The following is a 19,157-nucleotide window of genomic DNA, read 5'->3' on the forward strand; positions in this document are numbered from 1 at the left end:
CTCTGTTTGCATCTTGAAGTAGAGCCAATAACAGAATAACAGATTACAAGTATTCAGTGATTGTATATTCGTGAATTAATAGATTAGGGGAGATAAAAAAATATCTGTAGTATTTTTGATCATGCACAAAAAACATCTTTATACATGCACATATATATATATTTATATATATATATATATATATATATATATATATATATATATATATATATATATTAATAATATATTATATTACACAAAACAAATAATAAATAATAAATATAATATATAATAAATATCATAATATATTTTAAAATAAGTAAATAATATATATAAAATTTAATTAAATAAGCCCATAATTTTAAATGAACACCAAAGTCAGTTCCAGTCAGACAAACTGCTTTATTTTTTACAGTGACCAACAGGGAACTGCTAATGATTAGTTTGGGCAAAAAAGCATGAAATATCATGAAGAACCGAATTGCAATGCATCTTACCAGAGGTTCTGTTGAGAGGCTGCTTGTTGGAGAATCTTCTCCAGCTTCAGTGGTTTTTTTCTGTGCTGTGGTGCATCTTATATATGTCCGACTGACCTCCACCTGCGCTGTTGGTCCATCCCATCATCACGAGGAGATCATATTCCTATGATGTCATTGCTTTGAAAACATCACAAATACTGGCCTGGAAGCTCAGGTTGTCACCCTTGTTATTATGTATTTGTTTATTTATTTGTTCTCTTTTTCTCCAGTTCTGTGAGTGGAGTGATGTGAAGCTCATATTTTGATGCTTGGGTCTTTGCGCTCTGTTTGTCTTTAGATTATGATGATCTGCAACACACTCTCACACACCCACAAACAGCAGCATTTCCTATTCAAATAGCTGAATGCCACACTCATCTTCACCTAGAGCCCACTGCTTGTATACTGCTGTGACTCTCTAAAGCCTCAAGTCTTTACTCTGTTTTGTTTGGGCAGCTCTGAAGTGATGACAATGCTTTTGGTTTAATTAAAGGATTATTTAGCAATTGTGAATTATGCAATGAAAACTATTCAAGTCAAATATGGTCTTCTGCATTGTCACACCAGATGAGTTTTGTGATCCAGAGTTTCTTCTCAGGAAACTTCTTTTTTATGCAGATTTTCTGTTTAAGACAGATAAGCTTATTGTCATATATGATTGAGCTTTAATTTTTACAACCCAAATTCCAGAAATGGTGGGGCGTTTTTTAAAATTTGAATAAAATGAAAACTAAAAGAATTTCAAATCACATGAGCCAATATTTTATTCACGATAGAACATAGATAACATAACAAATATTTAAACTGAGAAATTTTACAATTTTATGCACAAAATGAACTCATTTCAAATTTGATGCCTGCTGCAGGTTTCAAAATAGTTGGGACGGGGGCATGTTTACCATGGTGTAGCATCTACTCTCCTTTTCAAGACAGTTTGAAGATGTCTGGGCATCGAGGTTATGAGTTTCTGGAGTTTTGGTGTTGGAATTTGGTCCCATTCGTGCCTGATATGATCATCTTTGATGTATTTTTCATTTAATGATGCACCAAATGTTCTCTATAGGTGAAAGATTTGGACTGTGGGCAGGCCAATTCTGCACCCGGACTCTTCTACTATGAAGCCATGCTGTTGTAATAGCTGCAGTATGTGGTTTTGTATTGTCCTGCTGAGATAGACTTCATCTGGAGGGGAGCATATGTTCCTCTAAACCCTTTATATAATTTTCAGTATTCATAGTGCCTTCCAAAACATGCAAGCTGCACATACCGTATGCACTTATGCACCCACATACCATCAGAGATGCTGGCTTTTGAACTGAATGCTGATAACATACTGGAAGGTCTCCCTCCTCTTTAGCCCAGAGGACACGGCGTCCGTGATTTCCAACCAGAATGTCAAATTTGGACTCGTCTGACCATAGAACACTTTTCCACTTTGAAACAGACCATTTTAAATGAGCCTTTGCCCACAGGACATGATGGCGCTTCTGGACCATTTTCACATATGGCTTCCTTTTTGCATGATAGAGCTTTAGTTGGCATCTGCAGATGGCACGGCAGATTGTGTTTACTGACAGTGGTTTCTGGAAGTATTCCTGGGCCCATTTAGTGAAGTCAATGACAGAATCATGTCAATGAGTGATGTAGTGTCGTCTGAGTGTCGTCCCTTAAGCACAGAGATTTGTCCAGTTTCTCTGAAACTTTTGATGATGTTATGCAATGTATATGATGAGATTTGCAAAGCCTTTGCAATTTGATATTGAGGAACATTGTTTTTAAAGTCTTTTTACGCACTCTTTCACAGACTCTTCCCTCTGCCCATCTTTACTTTTGAGAGAGTCTGCCTCTCTAAGACATCCCTTTTATAGCTAATCATGTTACAGACCTGATGTCAATTAACTTAATTAGTTGCTAGATGTTCTCCCAGCTGAATCTTTTCAAAATTTCTTGCTTTTTCAGCCCTTCATTGACCCCGTGCCAATTTTTTTGAGACCTGTAGCAGGCATCAAATTTGAAACGAGCTCATTTAGTGGATTAAAAGTATAAAATTTCTCAGTTTAAACATTTGTTATGTTCTCTATGTTCTATTGTGAAGAAAATATTGTCTCATGTGATTTGAAAGTCTTTTAGTTTTCATTTTATTCAAATTTAAAAAAAACGTCCCAACATTTCCAGAATTCGGGTTACACTTTAGAAGCATTACAGGGTTAATCTGACAAATTTTCACTGGACATTTTCTCTGTTTCGGTCAATATCTCGGTCCAAAGCTCTGAGCTTCACTGCAAGGGCTCATTTGAGTGTATTCAAATAGCACACAAATACTTGGTTTGGTCGAAAATGCTTGCTTTGACCTTTGTGTGTTGTTGTTTCAACATGTAAATGTGAACTTCCCATGGCACAGGACAAATAATAAATTTGATAAAAGAACAATGGTTTTAAGCAAAATTTCATGTATTATTCATCATATTCTTGTGAATATGCAATCATTTTCCTTTTTAAAATGTTATTTTATTATATATACTCACAGTTTATTTAATGTATATTTTATTTCATATATATTAATCATAACCATCGAAGGTTCTGATTGGTGTGTGATAGATTTAGACTCCTAGTGTTTCCACTTGGGTAATTGTGTGCTAATTGAGCTCAAACTGTGCAGACTTGAGTGAACAATATTGAATGCTAGTGCTTTCTAAATGACCACATGGTGTAAGCACTGAGAAATGTAGGGATTTGTGTTTAGAGTTTTGCGGTAACAGTTCACCAAATCTGACTCATGTGTCAAAGCAGGGGAATAGCGTTTATAGTTCAGCAAAATGGGTGTGCTTTTTGAAAAACAGCATTATGGTTTTGAAATTTTAGTTCAAAAGCCTGGTTATAGTGTTTTAGCAATCAAGAAAAACTGTAATATATTTAACTTATGGCAAAATGTGGTAATTCTGTATGTTGTCTGAGCGCTGGCATCCTCTGAGGTCCTCTGAGGGGTTGGTATCATCTCTTCTCAGGTGTTTGGTCATCTCAGATCATTTAAGGGTTGGATCCAGCCTGAAGCTTCTGTAATTCCTAGTTACCACGGGATGTTAATCAACAGAGGAACAAATAGAGACATAATTAGCGTAGCTGCTGTTCCATCTAAGCAAAAATGATTTGTTCAACTCAAGCTAAAGAATAATAATAATGCACATTTGATCAGATATAACTGCAGTACAAGATTATAAGATGCATTATGTGAATGCTTGGCTAAAGAGATGTGTCTTTAATCTAGATTTAAACAGAGAGAGTGTGTCAATGCATGTGGAACTGCCCGAAGGTGCAGGAGTTTCGGAAAGAGGTGGCTATATTTATTTTCCAGATGACATCTATAAATCTACCCATGAAACCTGACATTTTTATTTTGGGAATTATTCCTGAAAATATAGTTCAGCATGGCAGTACTCATAAACTTGTTGATACTAGTATACTTCAAGCAAAGCGTCTGATAGCTCTGTACTGGAAGAAAGTGGAAAGGCCATCTATTGTACAGTGGATCAATAACATGTCCTTCTGTTTAGCAATGGAAAAGATAACTTATATGTTAAAAGGTAAGCTTTCTTCTTTTGAGAAAATTTGAAACGGCTAATAATAAAATGTGACATTCTGTAGTTTTGTCTCATATTCATCTTTTAATCATATTTGTAAATGTCTTGACTCCACAGCCAACAGAGCAATTTTGTCTTTACTGTTCCAATACTTATAGAGGGCACTGTATATGAACACGCTTTACCTTTCACTCATGCAAACACCAATTTGTTGATGTTTTTATTGTGAAGACAGACTTAGACAGGTGTATTTTTTTCATATGTTTTTTTTATTTGCATTCTGAGGTTTGCAATAGTACATGCAGCATAATTAGGGCTATTTTGAGAACATTTTCCAGGTTCGTTACAACACAAAACTGAAGAGTGAAATACAAGGGTCTGAGAACTAATTCATGTGATCAGCAGTTCGTGTTGGGTCTATTATAATAATGCATTGGGATCAAATTTGACAGAATATTCATGTCTGAAGAAACGTTGTATGTTTCAGCGACACTCAGCAAAGTACTGCGCCGGATTGACATTGCGGCACTCGTTCACAGAGAGAATTGCAAGTTGCCTAAAAGACAATAAACACAATCTTGTAAGAAAAAAGGGTTACATTAAAAATATATTGCTAACATTGATGTAAATATATGTACAGAAATATATTAGTTACTTCTATTTCATCATATATATTTTTGGCCATTTTTTATTTATATTGTCCAAAATATATTTTGTACATTTTGAAAAATGTATTTCCTTTCAAGTATTGAATAAAATATAAATATATTTCTAGACAGTATTTCTCTTGACTCATGCCAACTTTTAATTGTTTGACTTACTTATTATTGGGTGGAGAAGCGAAGCCTGAAACCATGCTGTAAGAAAACAGGAACAGGAATATTACTATTTATGAATGTGTTTTACCGATATTGGTTTATTATGAGAAAAATACACTTGTTTAGTTGCTTGTAGTAATATTTTGAACGATTTATAATGGAGACTTTTGGGCATTTACAATTACAATGTATTCATTTTGTAGATTCTAAATGACAGCAGTGCTACAAAAGTGATCTGACCTCAAAAGAGAAATGCAAATGAGCAGCGACAGAATTGGGAGCGTAGATGGTGATCATGTGATTAGCGGGACTAAAGATGACAACTTACCCATTGCGTGTGGTGTCCAGCAGGGTCTTCAGGCATGCGATGTCATCCCTGATGTCATCATCAGTCAGAGCTTTAGAAGAATTATATGTAATTATTTGTATGTAACTAATTTGTATGAATTCGCACAATCCCATTCGTATGTCTTCATACAATCTGCTTACAGTTAGGTTTAGGGGTGAAGCTTTGTGCTTATACTTTTTTTTAAACAAACATTTCAAACAAATCGCATTGTATGAATTTATATGAAATCACCACCTTATAAATTAGTTACGTTTTCTCATGAGATCGGGCTCAGTCTATTCTGTTTATAATCACTTTTGTAACCAGTCACGTGACTTACCTCTGCAGTTCATGCGGCAGATGTTCAGACTCTGGCCAGATCCGGAATCGCAGGCCACGCGGTCGCTCAGCTGGAAGATTCCAAGCAGTCTTGTGGTGAGGGCAGGCCTTACAGTGATATTCTCCTCGGAACTCTCAGAACTCTCGGAACTCTCGGAACTGGAACTGTCAGATTTCCGTTTGAGTGCCGCTACATGGGATCTCTTTCCCCTTCCGCCGGGACGACCAGGTCTTCCGCCGGGACGACCAGGTCTTCCTCCGGGACGACCAGGTCTTCCCCCTGGTCTTTCATTGGGTCTTTGTTGTGGTCTTAAAGGGAGTATCACTGGGGGTCTCACTGGAGGTCTGGGGTCTTCTTGGATGGTGGTGACCAGTCTGGTATCAAACCTTGACAGACGCTCCACAGAACACACGACTGAAAGAAAGACATAAACACTCTTGGCTTACATTTGTATCATTACTAGTTGTCAACTGACAGCATTTGCCCTTGCAACACTTACTTTGGGCGATGAGTGAATTTGCAGGTGTATTTCCAGGCACAGTTGTAGGCATATTTCCAGGCACAGTCACATTTCCAGGCACAGTCACGTTTCCAGGCACAGTCACGTTTCCAGGCACAGTCACGTTTCCAGGCACAGTCACGTTTCCAGGCACAGTCACGTTTCCAGGCTCAGTCACACTTCCAGGCCTATTAGTGACAGTTGCAGGCCCATTTCCTCCCAGTGCCGCCTCGAGTTGGGACTTCAGCTCACATTTACTGAGAATCCGTCCCTCACTCGCACTGGAGACCAGAAGAACCAGAGCCAACACGGCCAACATCTTCACCTTCATCTCTCTCTGGAGATTAAACACAGAGCAATGGAAAAATCCAAATTAAACAATCCTAATCTGCAGTTTATCTCGGTAAACAGTCTATTCTCCTCATACAGTACATGCAATGAAAGAACATAATCACTAATGCATCCAGCAATCTTCTGGATTTGTTCTCAGGAAAAAAAATGTGCAAAGAATTGTACCTTTAGCTTGTCATTGGGTTAAAATTTGGTCTTGACCACCCAAACTTTAGCCTTGGAAAATGGTCAGAAAAAGTGCTTGTCACTGGGCTAGTAGGGACATCTTTGCACATTATTCCCCCAAAAAGGTTCATAGTGGTACCTTAAGGATACATATTACTATTTTAAGGTACTAATATGAACATTTAATGGGCAGATAATAGACAAAGATGCCTTTTTAAGGGTATTAGCCTAGTGAGCAATTTTTCTGACAGTCTTCCAAGGCTAAATGCAGAGCACGAATTCAGAGTATGGGTCACCATACTTGGCCGTATGTCACTTCACTTTAAAGTTTGGGTGGTCAAGACCAAGTAGATTATTAAAATGACAGTTGGTAAAAACTTTACATTAGGTCTTCTGCAACCAAATGGCTCATTATTCTTGCATATTTTGATACAGTTATAAAATGATGCAGTAGCATTTTAGTCTAGCAGATAAATGAGCAATATTGGTATAAAAAGAGTTCAAAAGTGATTTTACCAGAGACGCTTCGACTGTCGCAGATGTAGGTATAGTCTTCAGTCTTGCTTTGGGCTGGTGTTTGTTTCCACCATGCGCTGTGTGCTGAACGGAGGAGCATGGGGATTTTTATACTGAATTTGATGTGATGACGTCACTGCATCAAACTCACTAAACCTGTTGAAGAACCACCACATGACTCAAATTCCAAAGACAAATTGTATGTATTGCATCATACTTTTGAAACAGCTCCTTATCCGGTGTGTCTGATGTGATGTAACATTACAGAGATGCTCAGGTGGAGGTGAGTCAGGTTTTGCTTCGTCACTTTTTCCTTTCGCCATTTCAACTATTTTTAAACCGTGACCATGTAATTATGAGATCTTTGTTGTGTGCCAGTTTCCTGGTGGATGACCCAGACTCAGTGGCTCTGCAAATAAATTAAACATTTGCTCATGATTATGATTTATTAGTATCTTGTTTTACATTTTAATTTCAAAAGGTTGAACTTAAAGAGAACACAAATGAAGATATTTTTCATGCATTCTGAGAGCTCTCTGACCCTCCCATAGACAGCAATGTAATTACCCCAATCGAGGTCCAGAAACGTAGCAAAGACCACGTAGCAGTGGTTCAACTGTAATTATTTGAAGCAACAAGAATACTTTTTGTGTGCAAAGAAAACTAAAATAATGACTTTATTCAACAGTTCGTCTCCTCCGCATCACCCTATAATGTCATTTTGGAAAGTATCCACTGAACGCAAATACTTTGTTACTTTGTTTTCGTTAAGATGTAAACAACGTAAACGACGTTTACGGCGTTTTTCTTTGCAAACAAAAAGTATTCTCGCAGCTTCATAAAATTACAGTTGAACCTATTGGACTATTTTGTCCTTGCTACATTTCTGGACCTTGATCTTGGTAATATCCTTGCTGTCTATGGAGGGTCAGAGAGCTCTCGGATTTCATCAAAAATATCTTAATTTGTGTTCTGAAGATGAACGAAGGTCTTTGCGCGTTTGGAACAACATTAGGGTGACAGAATAATGCCAGTATTTAATTTTTTGGGTGAACTATCCTTTTAAGAACTCAAAGATTTTTTATTCATTTATGTATTTTTTACTGATGTCAAAAGTAGAGCTCTCAGTGTAATATCAGTGTATTATTATTATTATTTTCAATCAAGTTTCACACACAAAAAAAAGTCAGGTTTGTCAAGTTTAACATGTTTTGTGCAATGATATTCAAAATGTTTCAGGATAAAATGTTATGGGTTGAATATCAATACAAAAAATGAAGAATATTGGCTTTAACTAGCAAATTTCAAATCAAACTTTTGATTGTTTTATTTAAAAATATATAAATAAGTAGAGAAATCTGTAACTGTGTGACATTACTGACCAGATTTGGCTGTGGTGTTCACTGGAAAGAAAAGATTTCCAGAAAGATTTTCTACCATTCACTCACGCAAAAACTGATTTATTAATTTATTCATTTAGCTGACGCTTTTATCCAAAGCGACTTACAATTGCTATATATGTCAGAGGTCGCACACCTCTGGAGCAACTAGGGGTTAAGTGTCTTGCTCAGGGACACATTGGTGTCTCACAGTGGATTCGAACCCGGGTCTCTCACACCAACGGCATGTGTCTTATCCACTGCGCCATCACCACCCTTTTACCAGCAAATTAACCATCAAGTGTATTACAGCAATGCATTAGGATGAAACTGGCAGCACTTGTCCACATAAATCATGTGCAGCCTAAAAGACAATAAACACGATCTTGTGAAGCAAGTTTTACATCTTGTAAAGCTTATTGCTGTAGTTTATTATTATTTTAACATGTTGTTTTAAATGTTGATGCTACTGTAAACACAGGAGCACACAGTTTATTTAATTTTACATAAGCAATTGCCTTCTGAATGGAATGGAATTAACTCACAATTGACTCCAGTTCATTTTGAAGTTAGCATGTTGCTTAATGAGCTACTTTAATATTATATTAGAACCCATATGGAAAAAATACACATTTTCAGATATCAAATATAGTTTAAAACATTATATTTAGAAAAATATAATTCAGATAAAAAAACAACAACAAATTAACACTTTTATTCAGCAAGAATTGAGAGTAAAGACATTTATGTTACCAATTATTATTATTTTTTTTAACAGTAAAATAAATGTAGCTTTAGTGAGCAAAATAGATGTCTTTCAGCTACTTATAAAAATCTTAAATATTCCAAACTTCTGACTGGTAGTGAAAATACTGATACATATGAACTGTAAAAGACTGTAAGTGTGATAAAAAAAAGACTTTTATGATTATACATTCATTTAAAAAATATATATATGTATATTCATTCAAATGTGTTGTACTGGTGATGAATAGGGAAAGTCCAGACTGTGTGTTGCATGTATAGACGGTGGACTGGTGTTGCACACCTGTGGTTGGATTCCTGTTATGTAATTTTAGCCGGACGGCCAAACAGTTTCGACAGTAATTAATAACCAAACAGACGTATGTTGTGTTGTTACAGTGCTGTTTTATCTGGAGTATTTGACAGAGTGACACTATTCAACTAAACGATACTATGATGCATTTCTATAATAAGGCTTTCAAGTTTTTGTTTAGTTCTGCAAAATGCATATTCTTTCAAATACACAGATACCCACAAAATTATTAATGAATTGAAACTCTGTTCAAAATGGTAATTAGACACTTCACTTTATCACATTAGATGCAAAATATCAAACTAAGTCACTTTCCAATGTTCTGTTATTTTTAACCAGCTTGAGCTCATTGTTTGCGAATGCAAAAGTTCACCATGTTAACATATGAACACGTTTCATTTTAATTTAAGGTAAAGTTTTATTAATTTTGTTGTGTTTTTGTCATTTTTAGTATTTTTATTTGAAAATATGTCTATAGTTTTTATTAATCTTTTTTACTTTTAGTCTTTTATTGCATGAAGTTAATCTAAAAATATGAGAAATGTTGCTTTTGCAGCTGAAGTAAAAAAGTTTTTTAATATTTCAGTATTTTTTCATGTTGTAATTTTTAGTTATGGGTTATTAGTTTAAAAAATTCCTTGACTAAAATAAATGTTAAAAAATTCAACTTATTTTAGAATTTTTAATTATTTATTTGTTTTACTTTTACGTTTTTTGCTCTTTTGTTGATTTTGATTGCTTCCATTGTGTTCATATGTAAGTCGCTTTGGATAAAAGCATCTGCTAAATATAAATGTTATTGCTGGATTATTAAATACACTTCTACTTATTCAGGTCCATTTTCACACCCTTATTGCACCATGAAATATCTGGTGAGAGGACACAACAAACAATGAACCGTGCAGTCGAGAAACATGATCATGTGTTATGACACAAGTATTGAATATCAGAGACGATCCATTTGACAATTGTCTGACAATGAAAACTTAAATTGTTCTGCGTCTCTAAAGCGAGGTATCAGTTTGCAGGAAGTGAAAATGGGTCTGAAGAGTTTGAGCTATTTTTGAAGTGAACACAAGATGAATGTCAGCATGACTCAGCATGACAGCATAAATGTCAGCCTCTCACGGCTGAGATTAACTATTTATAATAGTTAAATATGGTCCTTTTCAAATAAAGTTTGAAAGGCAGGTGGAGATCACTGCTCACTTGTTAGTTACTCATTTGTTTGATCATCTAATGAATTGCATTGGGATATTTCAATATTTACATAGCGACTGCATTTAACCGATGTATGATGCTATTCTATTGTTGTACTTTGAGGTAAATCTAAACCAACACAACTGCACAGATCAGTCAGCTTAATGTAATCATTACATCAGTTTAGTGAAACTCACTGACATTTGTACTTGAGGTTTCACACGGAGTACTGCTTTTAAAGCTAATCATTACAGAAGTGCATGAAATATGTGTGTCTTTCAGTTCTTGGTTGTGTGCTAGTGGAAAATACTTTCAAATGCATGTTTTACATGACTACTTTGACAGATCCGTGCCATTATGTGATGGCATTTCACCAAAATAATGTTTTTTTCCTCAATCGAAAGGTTTTGATTGCAATTTTTTTGATAGGAGCTTCATCTCATCTCATCTCTGCTGCTGCTCCAGCGGTTTTGGATGTGAACTCAGTGTGAACTTCTGGAAATCAGCTCCTGTGTAAAAACAGCAGAGAATATTACCATAAAGTCACATGCTGCAACAGATGGTCCGTTTTTGTCATTTCGTCCCCTCTGAGCTGCTAAAATCCTCATGTTTCAGAGTGTTTCATGCAACATGTGTGATGCCATGTTGTCATGTTGACAGAGAATCTCTTCAAGGTACAGTGATTTTGTGGCATGTGCATTTCATGATCTGCTGCATTCAAGCACAAAACCAATACCACACACTGTAAAAGAAATATTGTTTCAACTTAAAATAATTTGTTACCCCACTGACTTAAAATTTGTAGTTTAGTCAACTAAAATATTCCAGTTGTCCTTTAAATTAACATTAAGTAACTTAAAATTTCAAGTTAACTAAACTAAAAACAACATTTGTATAAGTATTTTACCCTAAAATAAAAAATATCACCATCATCATGTTTTATCATCAAGTTTCCAATAATACTGTCTACAGATTGTCAATTTCTGAAAAAAAAAAACAATTTCTTATGTTTCCAGAAGACATGACAGGCCAAAGAAAACAACAACACATTACTCATTTTCAAATCAAGTAATTCAAGCAATTACATGGCTTTCAAATCAGTGTTATTTTTGATATACTATTAGTTTGTTTGTATAGGCTATTTTCAGTTTTCTAAATGGCTGTAGTTTGTATTCATTTTTATTTTAGTTTGAGTTATTTTAGTGAAGTCAAACTAACTTACAATTTCAGCAACTAACTGCAATATAGCCTAATATAAAATCTTATTATTTCAGCTAACTTTTCAGCTAACTATATATATATATATATAGCCTTAAGTCAAGTAACCCTGTCAAATTGGCATTCTTCAAAATTCTTCCTTCATATAGGTTAGCCTACACAACAAAATCCCCGGTGTCAAATTAACAAGTGTCTATATGTGTCCACACTGCAGAGTGTTAAAAGTAACACTGAAGCAGTGTTAAACTTAATGAGGTAATTAAGAGATTAATTGAGTAATGATTGACCATTATTGAACACACCTGATGTTAACAAGCAGAATCACCAAAGAAGAAAATCAAAAATGTTAAGTCACCATTATAGCGATAAGTGTTTACTTTAGTTTGGCTCTTGACCCTTGACTTTTTAATATTAGATTTTATTTGGTTACTATAACTGAATTATAACAGCCAGACAAGAAAAGAACAAAAGTCTTCAGGTGGTGATGATTATGTTCTAACATGATCTGAATCATTGAACTCATTTACAACAGCCTTGTGTTTCTACAGCAAAAAACTCTGTATTTTCTATAAATATTGACAGGATTTCTTACAAGCTGTTCTGATAACAAAATCGATCATTTAGGCACACACAGACATCAAGAATCAGCTTATGAATCTCAACAACGGTGACAAACAGCATATTCAGATAAACAGATCAACTCTGAACATCACAAAACAACCTACTAAAAAGTCACAAAACAGCAAAAATAAAAGAAAATAGTAAGAATAAAAGACGTTTTTGATCAAAATAGATTTTAAAAACATCTGTCTCATTACACTTAAATTGCCGATCTTATGTTGTTCACAGTAAACAACAAATAAAACCTAACTCAGTGATTCAGGTCAATACATGATGATTCTGTCAAAACATAATCATCACCGTCTGCTGACGTTTGCTCTTTGCTTGTCTGGCTGTTATAATTCAGTTTTAGCAGCCAAATAAAACATAATATTAAAAGTCAAGGGACCAACTAAAGTAAACACTGATCTATATAATGGTGACTTACAAATTGTGATTTTCTTCTTTGGTGATTCTGCTTGTTAACATCAGGTGTGTTCAATAATGGACAATCATCACTCAATGAATCTCTTAATTACCTCATTAACTTTAACACCGCTTCAGTGTAACTTTTAACACTCTGTAGGATGGACCCATATAGACACCCAGCAGTGTTAATTCAACACCGGGGATTTTGCTGTGTACACGGAAAACATTTAGTTCAGATGAAAAAGATGAGGATCGACAGGCTAACTACGAACTAATTTAATAACTAAGCATACAGTTTTGAACTTTATATGCGTTCACACAAGACGTGACTTGCACGAATAAATCGCTTGAATCGAATAATTGGACGCTTGAACAGTTTAGTTTACTCGCTTCACTCGCTTCATTCGCGTCAGGGAGGGGCTTCTGCCCTGGAGGCGGCTCCAGTCTCGTTGCGAAGTGGCTGACATATAAATAACTATTTTTTTACTATACTATTGTGAGTGTATTTGAAGTAGGATATTTGCAACAGTGCAGAGGAACGATAATGCTGGAATCATTTTCAGAACAAATAACATTTTGAATAAACAGAACGTTATCGTTCATTTGGTGTATAATATAGTTAGTGTATAATAATCTTTCTATTTAGCCTACCTACCGATAAAAATCTGTACATCTGAAACCGGTAATGTTTGGTCGTGACACAACGATATGAATGAGGGACTGTGTTGATGTAGCTTATAGTGATGAAGTCATTGCATGCATTATAGGCTACTTATCATGTAACCGAACCATGAATGTTTCTCTTTAGATGAGTGATACAATGGTAATTCATTAGTATTGTGTGAGATATAAACATAGGCCTACATCCTAGTGACAGTATGTGTTTATGGATACAGGATATTCACTGCTGTTTTCAGTTCAATATAAAGTTTTGAAAAATTATAAATGCACAAGAAACACATTTAGGTTCAGTACACACACAAACATTCACTATGTTTCTCCACTTACAGATCAAGACCATCCCAACAATGTATGAAGGACAACTAGTCTACAATTGCTCAGGTTGTGTTTACATCTACATGCAACCTTTATAATTGCAAAACATGCATTTTTAAGACGGCAGGGAGAAATAAGCCTTCCAACAACACCATCTAGGACGGGAGACCAAGTTTAAGAGCTTAACAGATAGGATCTTTTGTAAGAATAAAAGGTGAGTGTTGCCAAACACGAACGGAAGGGATTTCATCTTAATCTTCTGTTAGTGACTCTGAATGTAAGACTTTAAAGCATTAATCTCTACAAATATAGAGAGCTTTACATGTACTGAAGTCATTGAAGGCAGGTAAAACAGGGAAAGATATCAGGGTAATCTTCTCTAACTGACCTATAGGCTGTCCGTTCGGGGTGTTTGATGTGTGTGTTTCTCTGTGATGGGACTGAAGTGAGGCCTGAAGGGTCAACAGATCGAAGTTTCTTCCCCGATATTTCTTAACTGCTCTAGATTCATAATGTTGCACGTCTGGAGTCTTCGCCGTTGATCTGAGGAAAAATCAGAAATCTGTTGAGATTTCAGAATTTAAAGTACATTTTTAGTTTCCCCTATTATTAACTATAATGTCATCCGGCTAAAGTAAATTATGCTCCAGATGTTATGATCATCAGCACGCAGTGATACATTTTTATGTAGGCCAGTACGTTAGTATCACCTGGTTCCCACGACAAAAACTAGTAGGATTTTTAGATTGGCTTTTGGATTATTGCAGAAAATAAGCTCTGTGGCCAATGAAATTCTTACAAATTTTGTTCATCATGATAATCAACTTTTATACATTTTGAAGCCTAAATATATATGTGAGTAAAAAGATCAATGTGGGCTATAAATGAACTAAACCTCAGTCACGTGACTTCAGTATCACCACCATTAAGCCTCTGACAACTCTTTCAGTCTTTATTTAAAAACATTTTCCCTGGAAGTTTGATAGTTTGTAAGAGTTTGAAAAACGCAGTAGATGAGTGTTTGGTTTTTAGTGTTTCTGACAACCTCTGTTGTCCCGTTTAGCCACTTGATAGCAATCATCTTTTTCAAATCTAGAATAAAACATCAAAATATGTTGATTTTGTGCTCACCACAAACATTATTTCATACATTACTAATAAAAAACCCCATTGACTTCAGGAACCGGAAGTGCTAAGGATGTTTTAGCCTACAAAAATACATCATCCCTGCAGCACTGGTGATTTGTTTACTAATTTGATATTATAAGATGATAGGATGCGGAGTGAATTTCTCTTTGTAATACATATGTAAATGTAACCTATCCAGATGTGAGCTGACGGGATGCACTCTTGCGATCTGACCGGGATACAGTCCCAAAACATCTCGGCCCTGCCGGTGAGCACTGGAGAAACACAGTAAACGGATCAAAACAAACATGACGCACACAGAAAACACATTAGCATGCTCTAAAACAGTATTATAGCAATAAACCAGATCAAACTAGCCAAATTTTGTATGAAACATACGTTAACATATTAGGTTAAATTAGCACGGTTGCAAGCTTAAATTACACACTTTATTCATTCGACATCAACGTCTGGAACTGAAAGCTTATTTTGAAATGTTAGGAGTCAAAGACTCATAAACCTTTAGACTTACACATGTGTTGGTTGGTTTTTGGTGTCCTGACTTTCCTTAAATTCGTGTAACCTCAGAGCAACTCCTGACCCGGCCATCCTGCACTGAACCCTTGCATAAAAACACCAGTAAAATGAATTTGGTTAAGTCTTACATGCTCATTACTAGCAAATGCACATACAGTGAGCACAATGCTTTGCCTTATAAACAAGCCTAAGCTGGTTTGCTTGTCTATCAACCTGATTTAGACGGGTTTTTGTTTATTAGCTGGTTAGGCTGGAAGACCAAACCAGTTTAGGCCAGCTTGAACTGTTGATTTATTTTTCAACAGGATAAAATTGAAGTAAAATGATGATGAACAATGTAATGCAGCTTCAGAAACAGAATAATGAATAGATCTCCATGAACTGTTTTTGGGTTGATATTCATTCTGTGATTCTCATCGTTCTAGTTTCTGCTGCAGCCTCTTGTGTCTCGTTGTTTTTGTTGAGTGAGTCACGGCTGAGGATATTGCTTACAGGTCACAACCAAATCACACATTCAGATGCAAACTCTTCGTATGAAAACAAATTGAAACCTGTTTTGAAAGACAAACGCGTGGAGTCTTACCTGCTTGTTTTCAGTCAGCATGTAGATGCATTTGTACTTTGCATGGTTGGAAGTCAGCGTCCTCATGAGAGCAATGAACAGCAGTGCTTCTGTTACAGAAATCTGACACAGAGACACTGATACTGACTGTAGGATTACACTCATCACATCAATCAGCATCTGCTGTGTTCTGGGTCTCCATTTTAATCTAGAAGCTCTAGGTCTGCAGTTTAGAAGCCATCTCTAGTCTGGAAGCGAACAAATGCATCAGCTAAGATTAATTCAAACTGAATACCATTATAGTACTTTTGAATATACTTATATGTGTGTGTAAATTTCTATATACTTTTATACATTTATCATTTTTATTGTGGCATTGCTAATACATGTAAATAAAATGATGTGTGTTCGTTTTTTTCTTAATATGATTGGGAATCTGAGATGAAAATGTCCTGAAATTCAGAGTTGGAAGTTTATGGCTATAGATCTGGATCTGAATTTCACTTCTCAGGTGTGTGTGTGTGTACTACAGGTGATAATTAGTTAAATCCATCTGTATGGTATATAACCCACTTTTGTTTAACTTTCTTGCATTGTTTTTTTTAAAATAATAATTAAAAATAAATTTAATTTAAATATAATAACAACAAGAACAACAATAATAATATATAATAATATATTTAAATATAAAATAATTTAATAAATGTATGTATTAATTTTAAATTAAAATATTATTAATATTTTAATAAAAAAATATAAATTACTTTAGATATTAATTCATAATTAATATTTATTAATTATATTTATTTTTAATTCATATGTATTTATTTATTTGAATGTAAACAAATAATAATAATAATAATGTGATTGAATAATCATTTTTGATATAAATGTATTTATTAAAATGTCACGTTTTATTATGAAGCTTCAGTTTTATGTCTTGAACACTAGAGGGACACATCCTGCAACTTTATGTGTGAAGTCCTCATAAACTATGCACTGCACGTGTAGTCTAGTCAAAAGATGCATGGAATAAGTTTATGAAAATTATTCTCCTAGTTCGTGACTTTGATAGACTAGAGGTTGCTGTTCAAAGAGTAGTTTGAGTTTTACTAGTAGCTTATTATTATTATTATTCGTGTGTCCTTTGTTTTGTGTATTTCTGCATTCATTAAATAAGACTAAGGGCCCCAAATCCTCAATCTGTCCCGGGATGGAGGCGGGGTAACTCACTGCAGCTGGTGCTTTTATTATCATTTGACGCATAATAAGTGATTTCTGGTGCTGTGTGTGAATATGAGGCCTCTTTTCGGTCGGTGGGAGGTCCATAAAGCATTTATCATTGATAAGTACCAACAAAAGCCTGGCGAGTGACAAAGCCAGGAAGAGGAGGAGTACGGTAAAAAATGTTCGGTTCCTCCTCTGTCCCACTGGCAGCGGCTGAATGGCTGGGGCTGGAGACCAAATTACCAATCCTACTATTGCCAAGGCCCAGCTCATTAATATTAATAAGCGCAGGCTGACGTCACTCGCCGATCTCCCGATGGCAAGGCTTAGTTTATGAATATACCTCCGACAGAAGCCCTCAATGGGATTTTTTATTTTTTACATTAAGCCTTACAGCGATAAAGCTTATATCCATGGGTAACAAAAAATAAAAAGTGTATAATATACAAGGCAGCGCCCATTTACACTGTAAAAATACTGCTATTTATATACTACTTATTGCAAACACCTCAGTATTGTAGTACATTATAAAACAGTACGCAATAATAATGTATTGAGTGTAAATTATAGTTTTAATTCAAATCATTAAATGGATGCCACCTTATTGGGACAAAGCCCATATTTTATTTTCAACTTTTTGATTATTTCCTTCTTTTTTATTGAAAATAAATGCCTTTCTGATGTGATATGAGATTTGAAAAGGGAGAAAAAAAGTTTGGCAAAAGCCGGGTTCGAACTCGCGACAAAATGCACTGAAACTGATGCATAACATGTCTTTATTTCAGTGTTGACTAACTCAATCACATGTTGGTGGGCGGAGTTACAGTAAATAGCCTTTGCCAACAAGGCGGGCTATATTTTCATTAGTGTAAATAGACACTCTGATTATACAATTATTATTATTATTAGACATACTTCTTGTACATAAAAAAAAATTCTGTGTCCAAACATTTTTTTTTCTATTAGATCGTGAAGGATTTTTTACATTTATTTTATACTTATAATATTTATGTAACAATATTATATCCATTTATATTGAATTTGATTAATTATTTATATATAGTAAATTGTCTCTTTCTGGACAGTTCTCTTTCTCAGTTCTCTATTGTTAACGTTAATGTTCATACAACATTAATAATAAAAAGACGTTTATTTTTTATTTTTATTGAATCATTCAACATTTTACATTAACCAGGGGCTGAAGACAAGGAAAGAAAGATACAAAATTACAATGAAATTACAATGAAATTACAAAAAAACATAGTAGGTCTACTAAACTTTGCCAATAAAAAGGCATGTACTCTGGATGTTATTCAGTTTTCGCTGACGTTGTGCAAAAAATAAAATATCCTGTCTCCAAAATTATTATTTTGTATTTATTTTATAATTATATAACATTTCCATTAAAATATTAAATTATTCATATTTATATTTTTTCATTATATGTGACACTGGACCACAAAACCAGTCATAAGTAGCACAGGTATATTTGAAGCAATAGCCAAAAAACACATCGTATGGGTCAAAATTATATATTTTTTATGTCGAAAATCATTAGGATATTAAGTGAAGATCATGTTCCATGAAGATATCTTGTAAATTTCCTTCCGTAAATATATAAAAACTTAATTTTTGATTAGTAATATTCATTGCTAAGAACACACACTGCTCCGGGTGTGTGTTCACGGTGTGTGTGTGTGTGTGTGCATTTGTTCACTACTCACTGCTGTGT

At 34.8% G+C, this 19,157-nt stretch overlaps 2 protein-coding genes across 4 annotated transcripts in view; both read right to left on the reverse strand.

The window, feature by feature from the left end:
• Window positions 1–532, reverse strand: part of LOC306873480 (uncharacterized protein) — a 3,586-nt gene extending 3,054 nt beyond the window's left edge. The window contains exons 1-2 of one of the 3 annotated variants that reach the window (XM_079422804.1): window positions 477–527; window positions 1–12 (exon numbers count right to left, since the gene is read on the reverse strand). The exon at window positions 1–12 is cut by the window's left edge and continues 230 nt beyond it. The gene's annotated coding sequence lies outside the window, so the exon portion shown is untranslated. Of the gene's footprint in view, window positions 13–476 lie in introns of all 3 variants that reach the window. The other 2 variants (XM_079422803.1, XM_079422805.1) reach the window with 2 other exon arrangements.
• Window positions 533–4,350: 3,818 nt separating this feature from the next.
• LOC306873756 (uncharacterized protein) lies at window positions 4,351–7,415 on the reverse strand (the record flags this gene model as incomplete). The annotated part of the gene is made up of 8 exons (XM_079423240.1): window positions 4,351–4,631; window positions 4,897–4,932; window positions 5,222–5,291; window positions 5,562–5,975; window positions 6,061–6,397; window positions 7,093–7,176; window positions 7,244–7,248; window positions 7,358–7,415. 8 exons carry the CDS (start codon window positions 7,413–7,415, stop codon window positions 4,559–4,561), a joined length of 1,077 nt encoding a protein of 358 aa, XP_079279366.1. The 3' UTR covers window positions 4,351–4,558.
• Between the last annotated feature and the right edge of the window lie 11,742 nt (window positions 7,416–19,157).

This window comes from Barbus barbus (assembly GCF_936440315.1).
Source record: "Barbus barbus genome assembly, chromosome: 8".
Classification (NCBI taxonomy): domain Eukaryota; kingdom Metazoa; phylum Chordata; class Actinopteri; order Cypriniformes; family Cyprinidae; genus Barbus; species Barbus barbus.